Below are 20,359 nucleotides of genomic sequence, written 5' to 3' on the forward strand. Positions count from 1 at the left end.
ATTTCCCTGGCATCAGCTTGAGCCGGGATTGGAAAAGGAGCACCTTCTGTCCCACATGAAGTTCTTTGACCCGGAGATTCCTGTCATGCCATAACTTTGTCCTTTCTTTGTACCACATGGCAGACTCAAATGACTCCAGCCTAAGTTTCTCCAATTCTTGTAATTGTAACTTCCTCTCTTCTTTGCAAGCTATAGGTTTCATGTTCAACTCTTTCACTGCCCAGTACGCCTTGTGCTCAATACCCACAGGTAAGTGGCACATCTTGCCAAACACAAGCCTGTAAGGCGACATTCCAATAGGCGTTTTAAAAGCAGTTCTGTAGTCCCACAATGCGTCACCGAGCCTCTTGCTCTAGTCCTTCCTTGACGGATTAACAGTCTTCTCCAATATCGCCTTGATCTCGCGATTAGAAATCTCTGCTTGGCCATTAGACTGAGGGTGGTACGAAGTCGACACTCTATGGTGAACACCATATTTCTTCATCAGAGCCTCGATGTGCGATTGCAGAAATGAGTTCCTTGATCTGAGACGATGGCTCGGGGAACTCCATATCTGTTGAAAATATTGGCCTTCAGAAATTTTGCCACCTCCTTCGATTCACATGTTGTGGTGGCCTTAGTTTCTATCCACTTAGACACATAGTCTACTGCAACCAATATATAAGTGTTCCCACAGGATGATAGGAACAGTCCCATGAAGTCCATTCCCCACACGTCGAAAATTTCGCACACGATCACCGGGACCTGAGGCATCTCGTCCCTCCTTGAAATTCCCCCCGTCTGTTGGCATCTCTCGCAACACTGGAAAAACTCAAAGGCATCCTTATTTAATGTCGGCCAATAAAAACCGCTGTCCAGAACCTTCCTTGCTGTCTTCCTTGGTCCAAAGTGACCTCCACATGCCAAAGTGTGGCAATGAATTAGCACATCTTTTTGTTCCCATTCGGGAATGCAGCGTCTAATCACTTGATCTGAGCACATCTTCCACAGGTAGGGGTCGTCCCAAAAGTAGTATTTGGCTTCGCTTTTGATTTTCATCCTCTGGGCCCGGGAAACTTCGTCTGATCTTGGCACCTCTCCCGTGACCAAGTAGTTGGCTAAGTCAGCAAACCACGGTTCTGCGTTAAGTGTGCGCTTCCCTTTATCAGATTCCCCTAGACCGGTTAAAGCCAAAACTGCTTCCCAGCCAATTGGTCTAGGAAATTTCTCCAGAAAGTACAAATGCTCTTCAGGGAAGGCATCGGGTATGGCCTCTTCTGTTTCTCCTTGATATATTCTGCTCAAGTGATCAGCTACTCTATTCTCCGTTCCTCTTTTGTCTCTCACTTCCCAATCAAACTCCTGCAAGAGCAACACCCAACGGATTAACCTCGGCTTAGACTCTTTCTTAGCCAGTAAATACTTTATTGTTGCGTGATCCGTGAAGACTATAACCCTCGACCCAAGAAGGTAGGGTCGGAATTTTTCAAACGAGTGTACGACAACCAACATTTCCTTCTCCGTGGTGTCATAATTCTTCTGAGCCTGATTCAGCGTCTTGGAAGCATAGAAGATCACATAACTTCTTCCACCAATCTTCTGTCCTAGGACAACTCCCACAGCAAAGTCACTCGCATCGCACATTATCTCAAAAGGGTGATTCCAGTCTGGCGCCCTGATAATTGGTGCTGATACAAGTCTGTCCTTGAGCAACTGAAATGCCTTCTTACATCCTTCGTCAAAGACGAATTCCACATCATTGTGCAACAAATGAGTGAGTGGTTGCGCGATTTTTGCGAAATCCTTGATAAACCTCCTATAAAACCCTGCGTGACCTAGGAAGCCTCTAACCTCTTTTTGGTTCGTAGGGTATGGTAGCTTTGATATCACATCTACCTTTGCTTTGTCTACTTGTATTCCTCTCTCAGAAACCACGTGACCCAGGACAATGCCTTCAGTCACCATGAAGTGGCATTTTTCGAAATTCAATACTAAATGCTTCTCTTGGCATCTCCTTAACACTAGATCAAGGCTGGCCAAACAAGTATCGAATGAGTTCCCGTATACGGTGAAATCGTCCATGAATATCTCAATGCATACTTCCAGCAGATCCGAGAAAATGCTCATCATACACCGCTGGAAAGTTTCAGGTGTATTACATAATCCGAACGACATTCTTCGGTATGCATACGTACCAAAGGGGCACGTAAACATGGTTTTCCCTTGGTCCTCTGGGTTAACGTAGATCTGGAAATAGCCACTGTATCCATCAAGGAAACAAAAAATACTGTTTGCCAGCCAGTCTTTCTAGCATCTGATCAATGAAAGGTAGGGGGAAGTGATCCTTCTTTGTGGCCTCGTTCAACTTCCTGTAGTCGATACACATCCTCCACCCCGTCACTAGTCTAGTGGGCACCAACTCGTTCTTTTCATTCTTAACAACCTGTATTCCAGACTTTTTAGGTACCATATGGACAGGACTGACCCACTCGCTGTCCGGAATGGAGTAGATGATCACTAGAGCAAGCAATTTTAACACCTCCTTTAGGACTTCCTCTCGCATGTTCGGATTCATTTTCCGTTGTGCATCTCGATGAGCCTTCGCACCTTCTTCTAGACGAATGTGGTGCATACAAAGATCTGGACTGATTCCTACCAAATCCGAGAGAGTCCACCCTATGGCTTTCTTGTTTCTTTTGATGACTTCCAACAACCCCTTCTCCTGCTCCCTGGTCAGGTTACTGTTGACTATTACTGGGAATGTCTCATCCTCCTCCAAGTAAGCGTACTTGAGGCCTGGCGGAAGTGTCTTCAGTTCCTTCTTTGTTTCATTCGTCTCCTGGGGCAAGAGATTTTTGTCTGCAATTTCTGGTAATGCCTCCTTCCCAGACCCAGGAGAATTCTCCAGACTAGCCACGTGAGCCGATCCCTTAGATTTGGCTGACTCGGGACTTCTGCAAAACTCCATGATGGCCTCCGTGAGTTCCTCATCTGTCAACTCCATTGTGTTCATTGCTACACACCATCCTACAACTTCTCTGTCAATTGAATGACTCAACTCCGAGTTGTTAATTTGTTCCTGTATAAATTCCGTCTCAAGATATTCTTGGACCAGGGGGTTAATAACATCAATAGCATACAGATTCTCAACATCTAAAGGCCTTTTCATCCCCTCATCTATGCTGAACGTATATTTTTCCCCATTATAATCCAAGCAAATTGTTCCATCGAAGACATCGATAATGGTCTTAGCAGTACGCAAAAATGGTCTCCCTAAAAGCACGCCACTAGACTCAGTAGACTCATTATCATTCATCTTGATCACATAAAAATCCGCAGGATATAGAAAATCATGCACTTTGACTATGACATTTTCCAAAACACCTTCAGGACAAATGCAAGTTCTATCTGCTAACTGGATCACTACTTTGGTAGCAACCATCCTTACTCCTATCAATTTCTTATAGATCGAAAGCGGTAAAACATTGATGGACGCCCCTAGATCATATATGGCATGCTTGACCTTGATGTCCCCTAGAGAGATGGGTAATGTGAACATACCTGGGTCTGTGCATTTTGAGGGCATTCTTCTCTTTTGTATCACAGCAGACACATTCTCCCCGATCACAATCTTCCCGTCTGGTTTGGTCTTCCCTGCGATAAATTCCTTGATGAACTTGCTGAAAGCAGACATTTTTAGGGCTTGCAAGAATGGCAGGTTGATTTCCAACTTGCTAAAAATCTTCATGAGATCCTCTGTATCATCCTTTTTTTTCTTTGCTTCCCCTCGGTATGGAAATGGTTTTGTTCGCTTTACTGCATTTGTGGAAGTCCCAGCCTGGGTTTCACCAACTTCCCTGTTTCCTTCCTTGCTTACTACTTCAGGTTCTGGATCTAGGAAGAATGGGTCTCTTGGTCGAGGTAGGGATCCCCCTAAATCTCCCTTCTGGAGGTCATCCTGAACAAGGATTTCCCTGGGTCTAGGGCTATCCCCTTGAAGCATCTGACTTTTTTCCCTTTCACTAACCTGCATAGGTACCTCCTCGTCAATTTCCAAAGTCGGTCCTTCATAGCCCCGCCCAGATCTCAAGGTGATTTGACTAATGTTTGCTCGGTCTGGTGGTTTGACCGTGGCAGAAAGTTTCCCTTCATTTCCTCGCATCTCATTCAAGAAAACTGCGATCTGGGACACTTGCTTTGCCATCATGTCCATGGCGGCTTTATGTTCAGACTGAGCGTCTTGCAATTTGTGCACCACGTCATTGTTGGAATGCAAGTTATTCTGCATGAACTGCTGTGAATTCATTAGGTCGTGGACCATGTCATCCAAACTCCTTTGTGGCCTGGAGTTGAATTGATTAAAATTCGGTCCTTGACCTTGGTTCTGACGATAGTTCCCTTGATTCCCTTGATGGTTGTTGTACTGGTTGCTAGACCCTTGATTCCCTTGATGATTCGGTTGGGAATTCTGGTAGTTTCCCTGGTTATTTCTCTGGTGAGGTGGTACATGGGAGCTCCCTGGATTGTTCTGATTCCTATTTCCCCAATTAGTATGGTCCTGATTCCTGTACCCCTGTTGCAATTGCCCCTCTTGACCTTTCCCTGACCAGTTGGACTGCCTCTCCGGAGGGTGTGCATAATTCGTGAGCTGAAGTGGGGGTGGCTGACCTTGATCATTGTCAGTCCATCTAAAATTTAGGTGAGTCCTCCATGGAGCATCCCTCTGTCTTCCTTGGTTCCAACTTCCGTCTGGATTCCAACTTCCCATCGAATTTGCTTGAGCTTGGCATTCCCCTTCACAGGGCTGACTGTAACACGGCTGAAGTTTCCTTTCCTCTGGACCAGGGGGTTTCTCATTTTCTGCTGGAGCATGCGGATTGTATTTCTCAATTGCATTCAGCAATGCTTTCTCCAGCTTATCGATCCTATCTTCCACTTTCTTGTCATCTTGTTCCGTTACTGCATTGGCTGACCCTCTCCTCAATATGCTTCGCTGGTTATCATAGGCCTTCTTCGCCTCAATCAGCCTTCCCAAAGTCTCTCTGGCTTCACTTGCTTTATTCTTGGTAAAGTTTCCCCCGCTCGAGGAATTCATCAAGTCCTTTGATTCAGGATTTGCACCTTCGTAAAACAGATAGTAGGTCTCCGCTTCTATCATCCTGTGGTTCGGACAAGCATCCAGCAATCCCTTGAACCGGGACCAATAAGAACTCAGAGACTCATCATATTCCTGCTTGCACTCCTGAATCTCCTTCTTCAAGGCATTTGTCTTGTTGGAGGGGAAAAAATAATCCAAGAATTCCAGCTTGAAATCTTTCCATGTGTTAATCGAGTCTGGTGGAAGCCTCAGTAGCCAAGTATTGGCTTCCCCTTTGAGGGCAAACAGAACTGCACGTAAACGGTAGTCCTCCTCAGTCGCCTCGTTAGGTCTCTTTTGAATGCTGCACAACTTACTGAAATCGTTTAGGAATTCATAAGGACATTCGTTCCTTTGTCCAGAGAATGTGGGCAAAACTCCGAGCACATTTGTCTTAATATCAATAGACCTCCGGCGCGGGTTTGAGACTATGGCATGGGCCGGCTCGCCGTCTAGATGCGCGGTGAGCGAACCTATTTCCGGATCGGGGTCCACTATGTGTGCCATATTCACGTCCTCCTCTTCCTTAGTCTCGGATTGCTCTGTTTTGGTGGACGACTTCGGGTCCTCTTCTCCGTCCTCTTCTCCTGATGAGTTCCACTCCTTCTCACTTTCTGATTCGAACGGAAATGGGTCTTTCGTCCTTAAACCTGATCTGGTGGTGATGGTAGACGTAGATTCCTTGACTCGCCACTTGTATTGGCCGCTCCCTGACCCAGATGAGCCCAACTTCCAGAATGGAAGCCTGCGTTCATAAACTGTCAAGGAGAACAAAATAACAGAAATTAAATTATTTACACCAAATCCTCAAACGCAATAACAATAAACGCCATCCTTCCCCGACAACGGCGCCATTTGAAGAGGACACAACTAGTGTGTGGGTAGTCACTGTGTGCACAGAAAGAAATAACAGGTTTCCTAGGTCCAACAAATTCGCTAGATCACACGGTCTAGGAACTCACTGGTCGTCGGAAAATCCTGGTCGTCGGACACACATATCACTTCTTCAAAAACCCTCAACCACTTTACTAAAACCTAGCACAGGGAAGTAGGGATCGATCCCACAGAGATGGATGCGTAATAATCATGCTCAAGGATTTGGAAATTGTTTTTGGATTGGCTGCTGCCACGCATTTTTTTTTGGGTTTAGGAAATTAAACTTAAACTTGGGATTTTAAACTGCTACACTAACAGCTAGATCTAGGCTAAACAACAAAAGCATGCACATAAACTAAAACCGAACAATCACTAGATCTGAGAAACTATCCTAATTACCTAGATCTGGGAAATAAACTGACCGTGGGGACCATAACTGAAAAAGCAGAGTACGGACGAAAAACTGGAAAAACAACTAACTAAGGTACTAACTAACAGCGACATCATCTTCTCCAACCAATTTGCATAAAAACTCAGAAGAAAACAACATGAGCGAAATCGGAACAGAGCAGACTGGATTTTAACGATTTAATGAAGAACAATTAAAAACTAAATAGATCTACGGATGCTAGACGAAGCAAAACAGAAAGCAAACAGAAAACTCAAAATCCATGCATAACTCGACTTCCCCTGTTCAGATCCAACCTCGGACGCTAAATCCACTCCGGATCCAAGCATCCGACACAAACTCCAGCCAAAAAAAACATTTCATAACTTCAGATTCAACCAACAACCTCCGTTCAACAACAACACCGCAGATCTACAGCCAAATTCCCAGATCGAGCACCAAAATGACAGAAACAGAAATCAACATGCAACTCGCTGAAATAAAACTCTTAACAGCATGATCAACGTAGATCAACACGAAATAACACAAATATAACGAAAACTAAGAAATGCATAGATAATCAGTAACATCAACAGCCAAATCGACTTCCAAAAGTGAAGTTCGAACGAAATAGAATGCAAAAGAACTGAAAGTAAGTAGATTGTATCTTCGCCCTCACGCGGACGGTGTTACGACAGAATTTCTCTGAAGAATTGACCCCTTGAAACCTAAAACTACCCCAGAACTCCCATTTCCCAAGTGTGTGTTGTGTGTGAGCTAAGAGTGAACGAAAAAGAGTGATATCTTGTGTGTTGCATGCTCCTCTATTTATAGGCGTTGAAGTGGGGCCCAGCGAGGTATAGATAGACTTTGTTGCCCTCAGCTATTGACTCCCTTCTTCTAGCCTTCTTTTTTCCTTAGGTTCTGCTCACTTCTACTTCATTTCTTCGCTAGACTGTTTCCTCCAACATCTCCTGGATCTAGCGATTCTGTCACACATCTGGCTTAGAAACCGTGTTAGACCCAACAAAATGTAATGCTTTTCACTATATAACCGATGCATGAAATTAGCCTTCTTGGTGGAGGGTTGAGTAGGTCCCTCATCCCATCTATATCATGTCAACCAAGGTTTTACAAAATAACCATTCCCAAAAGTGGATGGTTCATACAAGTGACGTACATTAAAACGAAAAGGAAATCAAAATCTAAAGCTCGGCATGCCGAGTTGATCAAGCCTAGCAAGAGCTTTCGCCCGACTTGGGACAGCACCTCCTTCAAATCTCTCCAACTCCTGGCTATCTCTTCCCATTTTTGCAAGGAAATCCGCTACTTTGTTACCTTCTCTCCTAATACATGAAACTCTCCATTGAAGCTCTTTTAGCTCCATGCCGATTTTTGCCATAGTGTGTCTTGTATCAGCAGGGCCCAACTGCCTCTTTTCTAGTAGAGACCGCACCATCTCAGCATCCGTCTCCAGCCACAGCATCAGACTGTGACGTTTAGCCATTTTCACACCCTCTAAAAGAGATTTCAGTTCAGCCTCAAAACCTGAGGATGCAGCCACCGGGATGCAGAATGCCTCCACGATGTCTCCAAGGTGATCGCGCACCACTCCTCCACCCCCTGCCCTACCCGTGCATCCTTCAAACGACCTATCAGTATTGACCTTCAGCCATGGCCATTCAGGTGGCCTCCACACCACCTTCTCCACCTTTCGCACCTTACTCTTCCTGGACTGTGCTTCCATAAAGTCCACTTTCGGGACACAGCCAACCCACTGATCTGGCCCCAGGAACCCTGCTAACACCAAGTTTCTCAAATATGCAACAACCCTTTTACAAACATTTTCTACCTTGAAGACATTTTCCTGATGAACACACCCATTTCTTTCAGTCCAAATAAACCAGCAGATCAGGCAAGGGATCAAAATACAAAGGTGATGTTTATTCTTGTTCCCCGTGTGCCTTTGCCACCACCTCAATCGACCTTCCAAATGATTCCCTCTCCTGGCAAACTCCGGAGCATAAGGGAACCATCTTGCAAAATGTTCCCATATCCTAAAAGCTGCCTCACTGTTTACAAAGAGATGTAACCTTGTTTCAATGTCTGGATTCACACAGCAGCGACACCTAGATGCAAGAGAGACGCCCCTCCATTGGATTTTCTCATCGACCGGGATTCGGTTGGCTAAGAGTCTCCAAAGAAAGACCGATATTGTTGGGCCTATGCCTCTATCCCAAATGAACTCAAACACTTCCCTTTCTTCTCCCCTATTTCTGACCAACTCCCAGGCCGAGGACACTGAGAAATTACCATGAGGTGTCAAGGCCCATCGGCCTAAATCCCATGAAATTAACCTTATCAAAACTCTATTGACATTTTCCTTTTGATGCTTTTTTGTGATCTGTTGATATTTTTCAATGGTCCAGATCATAGTTTGGAGTTTGTACCATCTTTAGAGTTTGTATTTGATCGCATTCCTATATATATATATATATAGGGGCGCACTATGGTCAATAAGTGAAATTTGTTTTAATTTTTGATAGAATTTGACTTATGGATCTGATCACGTCCCTATATATATGGGTAATTTTTGACAGAATTTGGCAAAATGGGTAGCGGGTAATGGGTAATTTCCATCTCGACCCGCTACCCGCCGGGTATTGGGTACCCGCTATCCGACGATAACGGGAAACGAGATGGGATCGGGTAGTGTATTTTAGAATTTTGCGGGTAGCGGGTATACCCACTACCCGTACGGGTATACCCGTTAGTCCCGTAATACCCGTTATTATTAGTATTAGTCATATTCCATCTTTTAATACTCCCTCCGTTCCATATAAATAAAGGTGTTTCAAATAGTTAAAGTGGAGAAAAAAAAAGTAAATAATTAAATAATAATAGTCATATACGCACTCATTTTGAAAAATTAATAATAAATAGTTAGAACTGAGAAAAAATAAAGTAAGAGAAATAATAATGTAGAAAAGAGTATTTATATTATTATATTTCTAAAATGGGTGAAGAAAATGAAATGCCTCTATAAAGGCGGAACAGTGGGAGTACTTTATATAATCTAAGAGTTCATTTAAAACATTTTTATATTCCAACGAACATACAATTGAAAATTCATCAGAATTAGCTATAGAGTGTCCCCTTACTTTTATTCTCAATCTATTCAACGTTTACCATCGATATTAATAAAGTAAATTAGGGAACATTGACGGTTATTATTATGATTTTCAAATTTTTTATTAGGATTTCGGGTCGGGTCCGGGTACCCGCAATGTCGGGTACGGGATACCCGTCACGGGTATCGGGTAATCCCGGTATGTCACGAGGCGGGTACTGGGACAATAAATTTTGCTAAAATCGGGTACGGGTACCCGACTTGTCGGGTGCGGGTACCCGCGGGTAACCCGTTTCGCCACCCCTAATATATATGACCTAAAACTACTTAATTATGACCTTCCGTGTTTTTGGTTAATTATTGACCATTAGATCATTTAATCATAGGGCCAAGATTTGGGCTGCATTTCTTGATTTAAACACATACTTATTTTGATCATCTCCATATATATATATATAGGGGTGCGTTAAAATGACAACACTCTTAAAATAACACTGTGACACCACGCTAGACTGCAATATCCAATACACTAAACTGCAATCTATAGATTGCAGTCCAGCGTATTGAATATTGCAGGCGGGAAAAATTGCAGTCTAGCGTATTGGATATTGTAGTCCGCGAAAATTTACCCTTGAGCAATTTTTATGATTGCCACATGGCAGCTGATTATTCGTCCATGTGTAGAAATGATTGGCTAGGATTGATGGTATGGTGTTACCTTAAGAGGTGTTCTCATTTTAACACAAACCTATATATATATATATAGAGTTGTGATCAATGTCGAACCCTTCTTAAAGACCGAACTAGATACCAAATTTGGGCCACTCATTTTTCTCTATCTTATGATTATGATTAATTTAGAATTAATTTAATATTGTATTAAATAAAAACGTTTCTAATTTATTTTTAAAATTTTTTTTTTTAAATTTTTTTTAAAAAATTATTAATTTTTTTTTTTAAATATTATTTTTATTTTTTTTTTAAGATTTTTTTTTATTCGATAAAAACTTGCTGGAGTAAATAATGAACTATATTCACTACATAATGAACTAAATGAATGTATGTTATGAAGTAATTTTTCGCATTCATTATATACTGAATTTACTTCAACTGAAAGATAATTATGTCATAACACATTATGAAGTAATAAAATAATAAAATGAAGTAATAAACTAACAGAATGAAGTAGTAAACTAATGAAATGAAGTAATAACATAACTGAATGAAGTAATAAACTAACGGAAATGAAGTACTGAACTAATAGAATGAAGTAATAACATGAATGAATGAAGTGATAAACCAAAGGAATGAAGTAATTACCCTAAACCCAACTGAAAGATAATTATGTCATAACAAATTATGAATTAATAAATATGAAGTAATAACATGACTGAATGAAGTAATAAACTAACGGAATGAAGTAATAGCACGGCTGAATGAAGTAATAAGCTCATAACAATAACATGACTGAATGAAGTAATAAAGTAACGGAATGAAGTAATAACCCTAAACCCAACTGAAAGATAATTATGTCATAACACATTATGAAGTAATAAACTAATGGAATAAAGTAATAGCATGACTGAATGAAGTAATAAACTAACGGAATGAAGTAATAAACTAATAGAATGAAGTAATAGCATGAATAAATGAAGTAATAAACTAACGGAATGAAGTAATAGCACGATTGAATGAAGTAATAAGTTCATAACATACATTCATTTAGTTCATTATGTAGTGAATATAGTTCATTATTTACTCCAGTAAGTTTTTATCGAATAAAAAAAAAATAAAAAAAGTAAAAAAAATAAATAATTTTTTTATTAAAAAAATTAAAAAAAAACTTTAAAAAATTTTAAAAATATAAAATTAAAAAAAATTAAAAAAATCTAAAAAAAAAAACATTTTTATTTAATAAAATATTAAATTAATTGTAAATTAATCATAACCATAAGATTGAGAAAAATGAGTGGCCCTAATGTGGTCTCTAGTTCGGTCTTTAAGGGTGGATTTGTGGTTAATAGGACTATATATATATATATATATATATAGAGTAGTGATATAGGGCAAGTGCCCATTAAGTACATAACTAGAGAACAAATTATAGCCACAAGATCAAGAAAATCAAGGGCTAGATTAGATAAGTAAGGGTAATTTTTCGCACTTCATTGTATACACAATTTACTTCAGCGGGGGTATTTATGTAATTTCAGAATTAGGGTAAAAAATCAAAATCCTCAGAAATTTCCTCCCGCTTCAGGTTTTCCTCTCACATTTGCAAAACTTAATTCTCTCTCAAAATTCTCGCAGAAAACCCTAGCGATCGGAAAATCGACGGCTAATCTTCATCTTCACCACTCATCTCCGGCGATATAGGACTAAAATTGACGACATCTGTTCAGCATTTGTACCATTAAGCATCTACATCGAATCCACATTTAGAAAATGGTTGATACTCGTAAATCTTCAACGGAAAATTCGAGCCGCAATTTGCGTTCTGGCCGGAAATCTGGTGAAGGTAATACACATCTGAAGATTTTCAAGGTTCTTACTCTTAATTTATTTCATTAAGTTCATCTCATTCCTACCTTCGATTCTGATTTTTGTCAAAATAGTACAAAAATCGACTCAGAAGCAGCTGGATATGAAACAAGCAACTCGGAACATCGATGCAGATGCTGGAAAGAAAATTTCAGATCCAGAAGGTAAAACCTAGGAATTAAATTTGTAAAATGAAGAAATAAATTATGAAAATCAGGTAACAGAGTATTCCAAGTGAACTTTCTAAAATTGTAGATGATATGTTGTATATTAATATTGTGTTTCTTATTGATGTGTTTAGGATTTTTGGATTAAACTTAACTGCTGTGTTCTTCATCAAAATGAACTATATATTCTTTTTAATGAAGTAATAAATTATGATAATGAAGTAATATAAATCATTTGTTTATACAATAGGTTTTATTACCAAAATGAAGTAATAAAACATTAGAATGAAGTAAATGACTCTAAAAATGAAGTATATGTTTACTGTTTTGTATTAGTTTAGGATTTAGAACTAAAATTAACTGATGCATTGTTTGCATATTGAAATGACCTACATATCTTATGTAATGAGGTAATGCAACTCATCTGTTTTCCTATTAACTATAATCTAGTTTTTGTGAAGTATTGAATTCATATAATGAAGTAATAAGTTATGATAATGAAGTATCATATTAAACTATCTGTAATCTTATTAAATGAGGTAACAGAGTATTCCAAGTGAACTATCTGTAATTGTGGATGATATGTTGTAAATTAATTCTGTATTTGTTATGTACATGTAAAAATTCCTCTTCAACTAGGAAAAAAGCAAGTAGTTCTACTCAAATCCCTACGGAAATCCCTACTACAAAAGGTAAAAAATGAATTGATATTTAATGTGTACTTAATGAATTAACATAGTATTATTCCAAGTGAACTATCTATAATTGTGGATGATATGTTGTATATTAGTTGTTGTGAAGTATTGAATTCATATAATGAAGTAATAAGTTATACAGTAGGTTTTATTACCAAAATGAAGTAATAAAACATTAGAATGAATTAAATGACTCTAAAAATGAAGTATATGTTTACTGTTTTGTATTAGTTTAGGATTTAGAACTAAAATTAACTGATGCATTGTTTGCATATTCAAATGACATACATATCTTATGTAATGAGGTAATGCAACTCATCTGTTTTCCTATTAACTATAATCTAGTTTTTGTGAAGTATTGAATTCATATAATGAAGTAATAAGTTATGATAATGAAGTATCATATTAAACAATCTGTAATCATATTAAATGAGGTAACAGAGTGTTCCAGGTGAACTATCTATAATTGTGGATTATATGTTGTAAATTAATTCTGTATTTGTTATGTACAGGTAAAAATTCCTCTTCAACTAGGAAAAAAGCAAGTAGTTCTACTCAAATCCCTACGGAAATCCCTACTACAAAAGGTAAAAAATGAATTGATATTTAATGTGTACTTAATGAATTAACATAGTATTATTCCAAGTGAACTATCTATAATTGTGGATGATATGTTGTATATTAGTTGTTGTGAAGTATTGAATTCATATAATGAAGTAATAAGTTATACAGTAGGTTTTATTACCAAAATGAAGTAATAAAACATTTGAATGAATTAAATGACTCTAAAAATGAAGTATATGTTTACTGTTTTGTATTAGTTTAGGATTTAGAACTAAAATTAACTGATGCATTGTTTGCATATTCAAATGACATACATATCTTATGTAATGAGGTAATGCAACTCATCTGTTTTCCTATTAACTATAATCTAGTTTTTGTGAAGTATTGAATTCATATAATGAAGTAATAAGTTATGACAATGAAGTATCATATTAAACTATCTGTCATCATATTAAATGAGGTAACGGAGTATTCCAAGTGAACTATCTATAATTGTATATGATATGTTGTAAATTTATTCTCTATTCTCATGTATAGGTGAAAATTCATCTAAAAAGAAGATGAATTCGAAGATTTCTTTAGAAATCCTCTCAAATTACTTAGGCAAGTACTTCATTCATACATTTTATTACTTTTTTCATGTTCCCTGTTACAGACTCTAATGAAGTAATAGAACATTATTCTGAAGTAACAGACTCTAACTATGAACTACCTATTTACTGTATTGAAGTAATATAAATATTATGTTTATACAATAGGGTTTATTACTAAAATGAAGTAATATAACATTATAATGAAGTATCAGACTCTAAAAATGAAGTAATATAAAGTGAAAAAATCATAATAAATGAGGTTACATAGTATTCCAAGAGAATTATCTATTATTGTGGATGATATGTTGTATATTAATTCTGTGTTTGTTATGTATAGATAAAAATTCCTCTGCAACTAGCAAGAATGCAAGTAGTTCTAAAATCTCTGCTACCAAAAGTAAAAAATTAAATTAAAGCATAGATGAATGAAGTATTGAATTCATATGATTAAGTAAGATCTTGATCTTTATCTAATTTTTAATTTTCAATGTGTTGTGTACTTTTTATATAGCCAAAGGTTCATCTGTAGAGAAATTAGATGCAGTTAAAGGGCTCAAAAATTCTATTCCGGAAGGTAAAAAGTGAAGTCTAAGCTATTTTTGTTTTGAAATAATAAATTGACATGGTGTAGTTAACTAGTACTATTAATTGTATTTATTAATGATGATGTTGATGCAGGGGACAAGAAATTGAAGGCTATAGAGAAAACCATTACACCCATTGAGAAGCTTCAAGGTTAAATTCCAAAACTTCCATTATGGTTTGATTTAATACAACATGTAATTTAATTCACTCACTAAAATAGTCCACTTTTTTCAGAAATGATGAATATGAACAAAGTATGCGGTGGTAATGACTTTAATGATTAATTGAGGACTAAACATAAGCATGATAAGCCAGCAAATACAGAGAACCAAGGTTAGTTTTAAAATAAATTTTAGTTGCAATGACCTAAATAAGTTAACTGATGAACTAAATAATTTTACTTGCATATGTTAGGCGCAAAGAGAATCAGAGAAACAGAAGGTGCTTTACCTGGTGGGGAACAGAGAGATAAGGATAAGGAAAAGCGAAGAAAGAAGATTGTTAACAAAGTTGCAGAATCGGAAAATACAGAAGGAAATGATGCTAAAAAAGGAAAAGAGAAAGGTAAAAAGTTTGTTCGTAATGATGCTAAAGAAGATGCAAGTAGACCTTCTGTCCAGAGAATCCTATGTCTTAAGAGAGGACCTAGGAAATTTGTTGAAGCGATTGAATCGCTTAATGGTGATCAAAGAGATGCTGTAGAAGATATTGGGTTTGGAAGTCTTTTGCACTTCAACTTGAACTATAATCCCAGCGAAGCTCGCATTTGAGATTCTTGATCATTTTGATCAAGATACATGCGGTGTAGTTTACCAACGTGGTATACTACATATTGGGCATGATGATGTGCGGGCTACCTTGGGGTTGCCAAATGGTAGTTTGAAGTTAGAGCATAATGGACGTCAAAAGAGCAACAAGTTCATAGATGAGATTGCAAAATCTGGAGGTTGAAAGAGGTCTACAATGGGTGCAGATATGCTTATAGAAAAGATGTTAAGTGATGTCAGTGGAGGGGAGAAGTTCAGAAAGATATTCCTGATTTTGGTTGATACAATCTTGATCAACCCTAAGGCAGATGGATACTTGCACACGCAAATTGAAGGGGTAATCCATGACATTGATAATGTCAAGGAATACAACTGGTGTGGCTATGTCATTGATAGCTTACTCAAGGCCTATAATACCTGGGCTGAAAACAAGGACAAACCATTCACTGGCCCAATTTCATTTCTGGTGGTAAGTTTTATATTCAAAATTTTATTAACATTGAATAAATATGTTTTAAATATGAACTTTACTAATGATAGCTTTCATTTTGTAGCCATGTTATATTGATAGGATTGTGCTTCGATCGAGGCATGTTACCCGAACATTCCCAACCATTAAGGGCTGGACAAGCACGTTAATCCACCAATGCCAGAAAATGGAGCTTGAGCCCGGGCCATTCGGCAGAGGCATTAAGGAGCCAATCTTTGATCCCCGAACAAGCTACCTGTCTGAAGACGTTGTCAAGGTCAATATTGCGTCCTCCTCTGCGGCAAAGCCCAATGATATCTCTAAGGCAACCCAACGTAGAACTACAGTTATCACACTTATGGGAAAGGCTGCTGATGTCCTTGGTGAACTGATGACGGAGTTGAAAGATGGTGCAGATGAGATAAAGAATGATGGGTGCTCTAAAGTTGCAGCCAAATGCACAATGAAGATGATGGGGTTGAATGAGATGGAGCCGGAAGAAGATGCCAATGATGTACAGTCCATGTCTCAAGCAATGGAAGAAGATGACCTCGACAATCCTGAGTTTATTGAGGCTGTAGAAAAAGTAATGAGGGTGGTTGAACAAAGAAAGAAATGGCAAACAGAAGGGCCATCGTTTGATCTAGGATTAGAGATTCATGGAAGAAACGTAAGTTGATGATGGGTTGTGTCGTGATGTTGTGCTTGGAATTTTATGTTATTGTGATGTAATTTATAAAACACATTAGTATGGCATGTATTTGGGATGAACTAAACCTTTTTGTTGTATTATATGGTTTTTGTAACTAACTGACTTCCTCCATAATGGGGTTTTAAAATGAAGAATACTTGTTCATTGGGTTTTGTTTGTATACCTGTTTATTATATACAGGTTGATACTACACCAACAAGGGACATAGATCCCGAAAGCTACATCTTTAAGGCTGTGCAATTCATGCCTGTCCAAGATTTGGACAAGGTAAGAAGCTGTTCTTGGCTCTTATTGATTCTGCATGAAGTAATATTTAGTTGTGATGAAGAAAACATCTCATTGAATGAACTATCTAATTATATAATACTACTGGCAGAATATTCCACCATCAATCTTCAATGTTGATGCTGGACTTAAGGAAAACTTAGAAGCTAATCTAGTGGCAGAGGTAATATTACAATAGCTAGAAGTATTCCTATATGATGAAGTAAATTGTCATTGAAATGAATCATTTTTTGAATGGACGTATTGCAACCATCAGGATTTTAATACACCGTGTGTAGTTCAACATGGAGCAAATATGAGATCGTATATAGATGATGAGCTAAAAGATGATGGAGCAAAGGTATAAATTTATTATGGATGAAGTAAAAATCTCACTGAATGAACTATTTAATTATATAATTATTCATTCTGGATGAACTAATATTTAGTTGTGATGAAGTAAACATCTAAATGAATGAACTATCTGATTATCTAATACTAATGGCAGAATATCCCACCATCAATCTTCAATCTTGATGCTGGACTTAGAGGAAACTTAGAAGCTAATCTAGTGGCAGAGGTAATACTACAATAGTTAGAAGTATGCCTCCTATATGATGAAGTAAATTTTCCTTGAATGAATCATTTTTTGAATGGACGTATTGCAACTACCAGGATTTTAATATGTCGTGTGTAGTTCAACATGGAGCAAATATGAGATCGCATACAGATAATGAGCCAAAAGATGGAGCAAAGGTATAAATTTATTCTGGATGAAGTAACACTTAGTTGTGATTAAGTAAAAATCTCACTGAATGAACTCTCTAGTTATATAATTATCCATTCTGCATGAAGTAATATTTAGTTGTGATGAAGTAAACATCTTACTAAATGAACTATGTGATTATATAATACTACTTGCAGCAGAATATTCCACCATCAATCTTCAATGTTGATGTTGGACTAAGGGGAAACTTAGAAGCTAATCTAGTGGCAGAGGTAATATTACAATAGCTAGTAGTATGCCTCCTATATGAAGAAGTAAATTGTCCTTGAAATGAAACATTTTTTGAATGGACGTATTGCCACTACCAGGATTTTAATACACCGTGTGTAGTTCAACATGGAGCAAATATGAGATTGCATACAGATAATGGAGCAAAGGTATAAATTTATTTTGGATGAAGTAATATTTGGTTGTGATGAAGTAAACATATCTCTGAATGAACTATCTAATAATATAATACTTCATTATTAATATGATACACTACATCATGGAAAAATTTATATCTATATTTTGGTGAATAGAATATTAATGTCGCTGCGGAAATACAATCAGTTATTGATGCTTACAAGGATATAGACATTGATGATGATTTCATGGATAGTGGTCCTCTAGTTGGTAAGCCGGTGGGGACTGAGATCATTGTTTACAATGCTAACAAGGTAATCCTGTACAAATTAAGAATCTAATAATATATACTCTGAAGTTTGTCTTGTGGTTAATAAATAATGTGTTACAAGTGATTTATTTATTGCAAACAATAGATCAAAACTTTGAAGGGTCGAATGGAGGTACGTACTAGAGCAGAGAAAACTGTTTCTCATGCATTGCGATCTCCATTCGCTGACAGACCAGTTAAGATTACAAACAAGCTCAGTAAAGATGAGAAAGAATCATATTACTGGATTCTTGTAACACATGAAAGACATGGGTATGATTTCTAATATTGTTTTCTAATAGTATATCACACTATTAACATATCCAACAATAGAATGTGAAATTCTAACATGTATTACACAATGTGCAGATTTGTACTTGTTTATGACGACGATGTTGTGAAAGTTACAAAGATGGAAATGTGTTCTTTGATACCTCGGCAATTGATTGTTGTTGGCGTTATAGATGCGTGGGCTTCTTACCTCAACAACATGGAAGAAATCCGATCACCATACTCATCAAGGCGGCTATTCTTCACCACTTATCCATGTGTAAGTACAAATTATTGAAATATAATAAGATTGTATGTTGTGAAGATCCTAACTACATTAATATTAATATGCAGTTGTACACCATTGTGACAAAGCCTCAATCCATGGATGTCAACACAGTTATTGCAAACTTCTGTAACAACTTGGACAGAGAGGTGAAGGAAATTCCATATTTCAAATGGAAAGATGTGAACACGGTACAAGCATCATTACTTCATTAGTACTTCATTTCTACACTATATTACTTCATTCATACATTTTATTACTTCATTCATACATTTTATTACTTCATTCATTTTTCATGTTACTTCATTTTCAGATTGTGCAGTACTTCATTTGTATACTTTATTACTTCATTAATATTGCTTGTTACTTCATTCAATAGGTCTTCTTCCCCATATGTTCAAATCAGCATTATTATGCTGTTTGTTTTTGCTTCAAGAGAAATGCTATTGCTATAATAGACAATTCTGCAAACGGGGATGACAACGACCTCACAATTAATTATGGTCATATTCCAGAAACATTGGTTCGTATTCTTCTCTTATGATTGAATTTTATAGCACATACATATGAATACACACAACTACAATTGCCATGTATTTATTTTGTACATGCAGAGATCATATTTTTGTCACTTCCTCACAAAGGATGGTCTCCACGCATATTGCAAGATCGTTTCCAACGCCAAAATGGAGAGATTGAAAATGCCATGGAGGACAGTTGATAACGTTGAAGACTGTGGAGTATTTCTGATGCAGCATATGGAAACGTACAAGGGTGAGCGTGAAGGTTGCTGGAATTGCGGCTTGAAGAAATCAAGCTCAGGTGTGCTTCAAAGCTTGAGGGCAAAATATTGTCCGGCACTGCTGTTAGCTGAAAACAGCCACGAAAGCTTCAACAACAAAATTGTTACATCAGCGTATTATGAAGAGGAAAGCAAACACATTGAAATTGATGTTGAGAAAATGATTGCTTCATATTTAAAGAAGAATTAATGAATCAAATTTTGTATTTGACATACATCTGTTATGAGCAATTTTGAATAAAATACCACACTTTGTAATGTTGTTCATTATTAGCCTATAATACTGCATTGGGTAACCGATTTAGTTCATTTCAGAAATCTTAGTTCATTTCAAAGATCTATCGACAAATGGAAAATATAAAGTAAGATTAATAATCTACTCGTACTATATATTTTGTCTGTTCTATTTAAGATTAATAAGACATTATAAAAAAAATTCAGTCTATTCTCTTTAAGCTTGCAAAAGGTCTAAACAAGTTCAAATTCAAAAATGTAAATGAAGTAAGAAACTACATGATTGAAGTACAGAAGTAAGAAACAACCCTCAACATTGGTTTTTTCTCTTTAAATGTTGTTCAGTGTTAGCCTGAAACACTGCATTGGGTACCATATTTAGTTCATTTCTGAGATCTATTGATAAGTGATTGACAAATGTAAAATATATCAAAGTAAGATTAAGATAAACGTCATAA

The 20,359-nt window shown here is 37.3% G+C and overlaps 2 protein-coding genes across 2 annotated transcripts; both read left to right on the forward strand.

The window, feature by feature from the left end:
• Nucleotides 1-15,618: 15,618 nt before the first annotated feature.
• On the forward strand, nt 15,619-17,187 carry LOC148930631 (uncharacterized). Its single transcript, XM_089066566.1, has 5 exons — nt 15,619-15,891; nt 15,977-16,561; nt 16,784-16,870; nt 16,980-17,051; nt 17,167-17,187. Exons 1-5 carry the CDS (start codon nt 15,619-15,621, stop codon nt 17,185-17,187), a joined length of 1,038 nt encoding a protein of 345 aa, XP_088922692.1.
• On the forward strand, nt 17,184-19,857 carry LOC148930632 (uncharacterized). The gene is made up of 11 exons (XM_089066567.1): nt 17,184-17,228; nt 17,376-17,447; nt 17,543-17,623; nt 17,792-17,866; nt 17,963-18,031; nt 18,176-18,313; nt 18,416-18,582; nt 18,679-18,859; nt 18,934-19,056; nt 19,245-19,388; nt 19,480-19,857. The coding sequence occupies exons 1-11, from the start codon at nt 17,184-17,186 to the stop codon at nt 19,855-19,857; spliced, it is 1,473 nt and encodes a 490-aa protein (XP_088922693.1).
• Nucleotides 19,858-20,359: the final 502 nt, after the last annotated feature.

This window comes from Salvia hispanica, chromosome 3 (genome assembly GCF_029641045.1).
Source record: "Salvia hispanica isolate PSC_SH4W2 chromosome 3, Shi_PSC_v1, whole genome shotgun sequence".
NCBI lineage: Eukaryota > Viridiplantae > Streptophyta > Magnoliopsida > Lamiales > Lamiaceae > Salvia > Salvia hispanica.

What these genes read in the sequence shown, in the direction of transcription:
- LOC148930631 (XM_089066566.1), top strand. Translation starts at nt 15,619, where the DNA reads ATGGGTGCAGATATGCTTATAGAAAAGATGTTAAGTGATGTCAGTGGA. An exon ending in TAGAGATTCATGGAAGAAAC is followed by an intron (nt 16,562 to 16,783) that starts GTAAGTTGATGA and finishes TATTATATACAG; the next exon opens with GTTGATACTACACCAACAAG. An exon ending in AAGCTAATCTAGTGGCAGAG is followed by an intron (nt 17,052 to 17,166) that starts GTAATATTACAA and finishes CACCGTGTGTAG; the next exon opens with TTCAACATGGAGCAAATATG.
- LOC148930632 (XM_089066567.1), top strand. Translation starts at nt 17,184, where the DNA reads ATGAGATCGTATATAGATGATGAGCTAAAAGATGATGGAGCAAAG. An exon ending in AAGCTAATCTAGTGGCAGAG is followed by an intron (nt 17,448 to 17,542) that starts GTAATACTACAA and finishes TGCAACTACCAG; the next exon opens with GATTTTAATATGTCGTGTGT. An exon ending in ATACAGATAATGGAGCAAAG is followed by an intron (nt 18,032 to 18,175) that starts GTATAAATTTAT and finishes TTTGGTGAATAG; the next exon opens with AATATTAATGTCGCTGCGGA.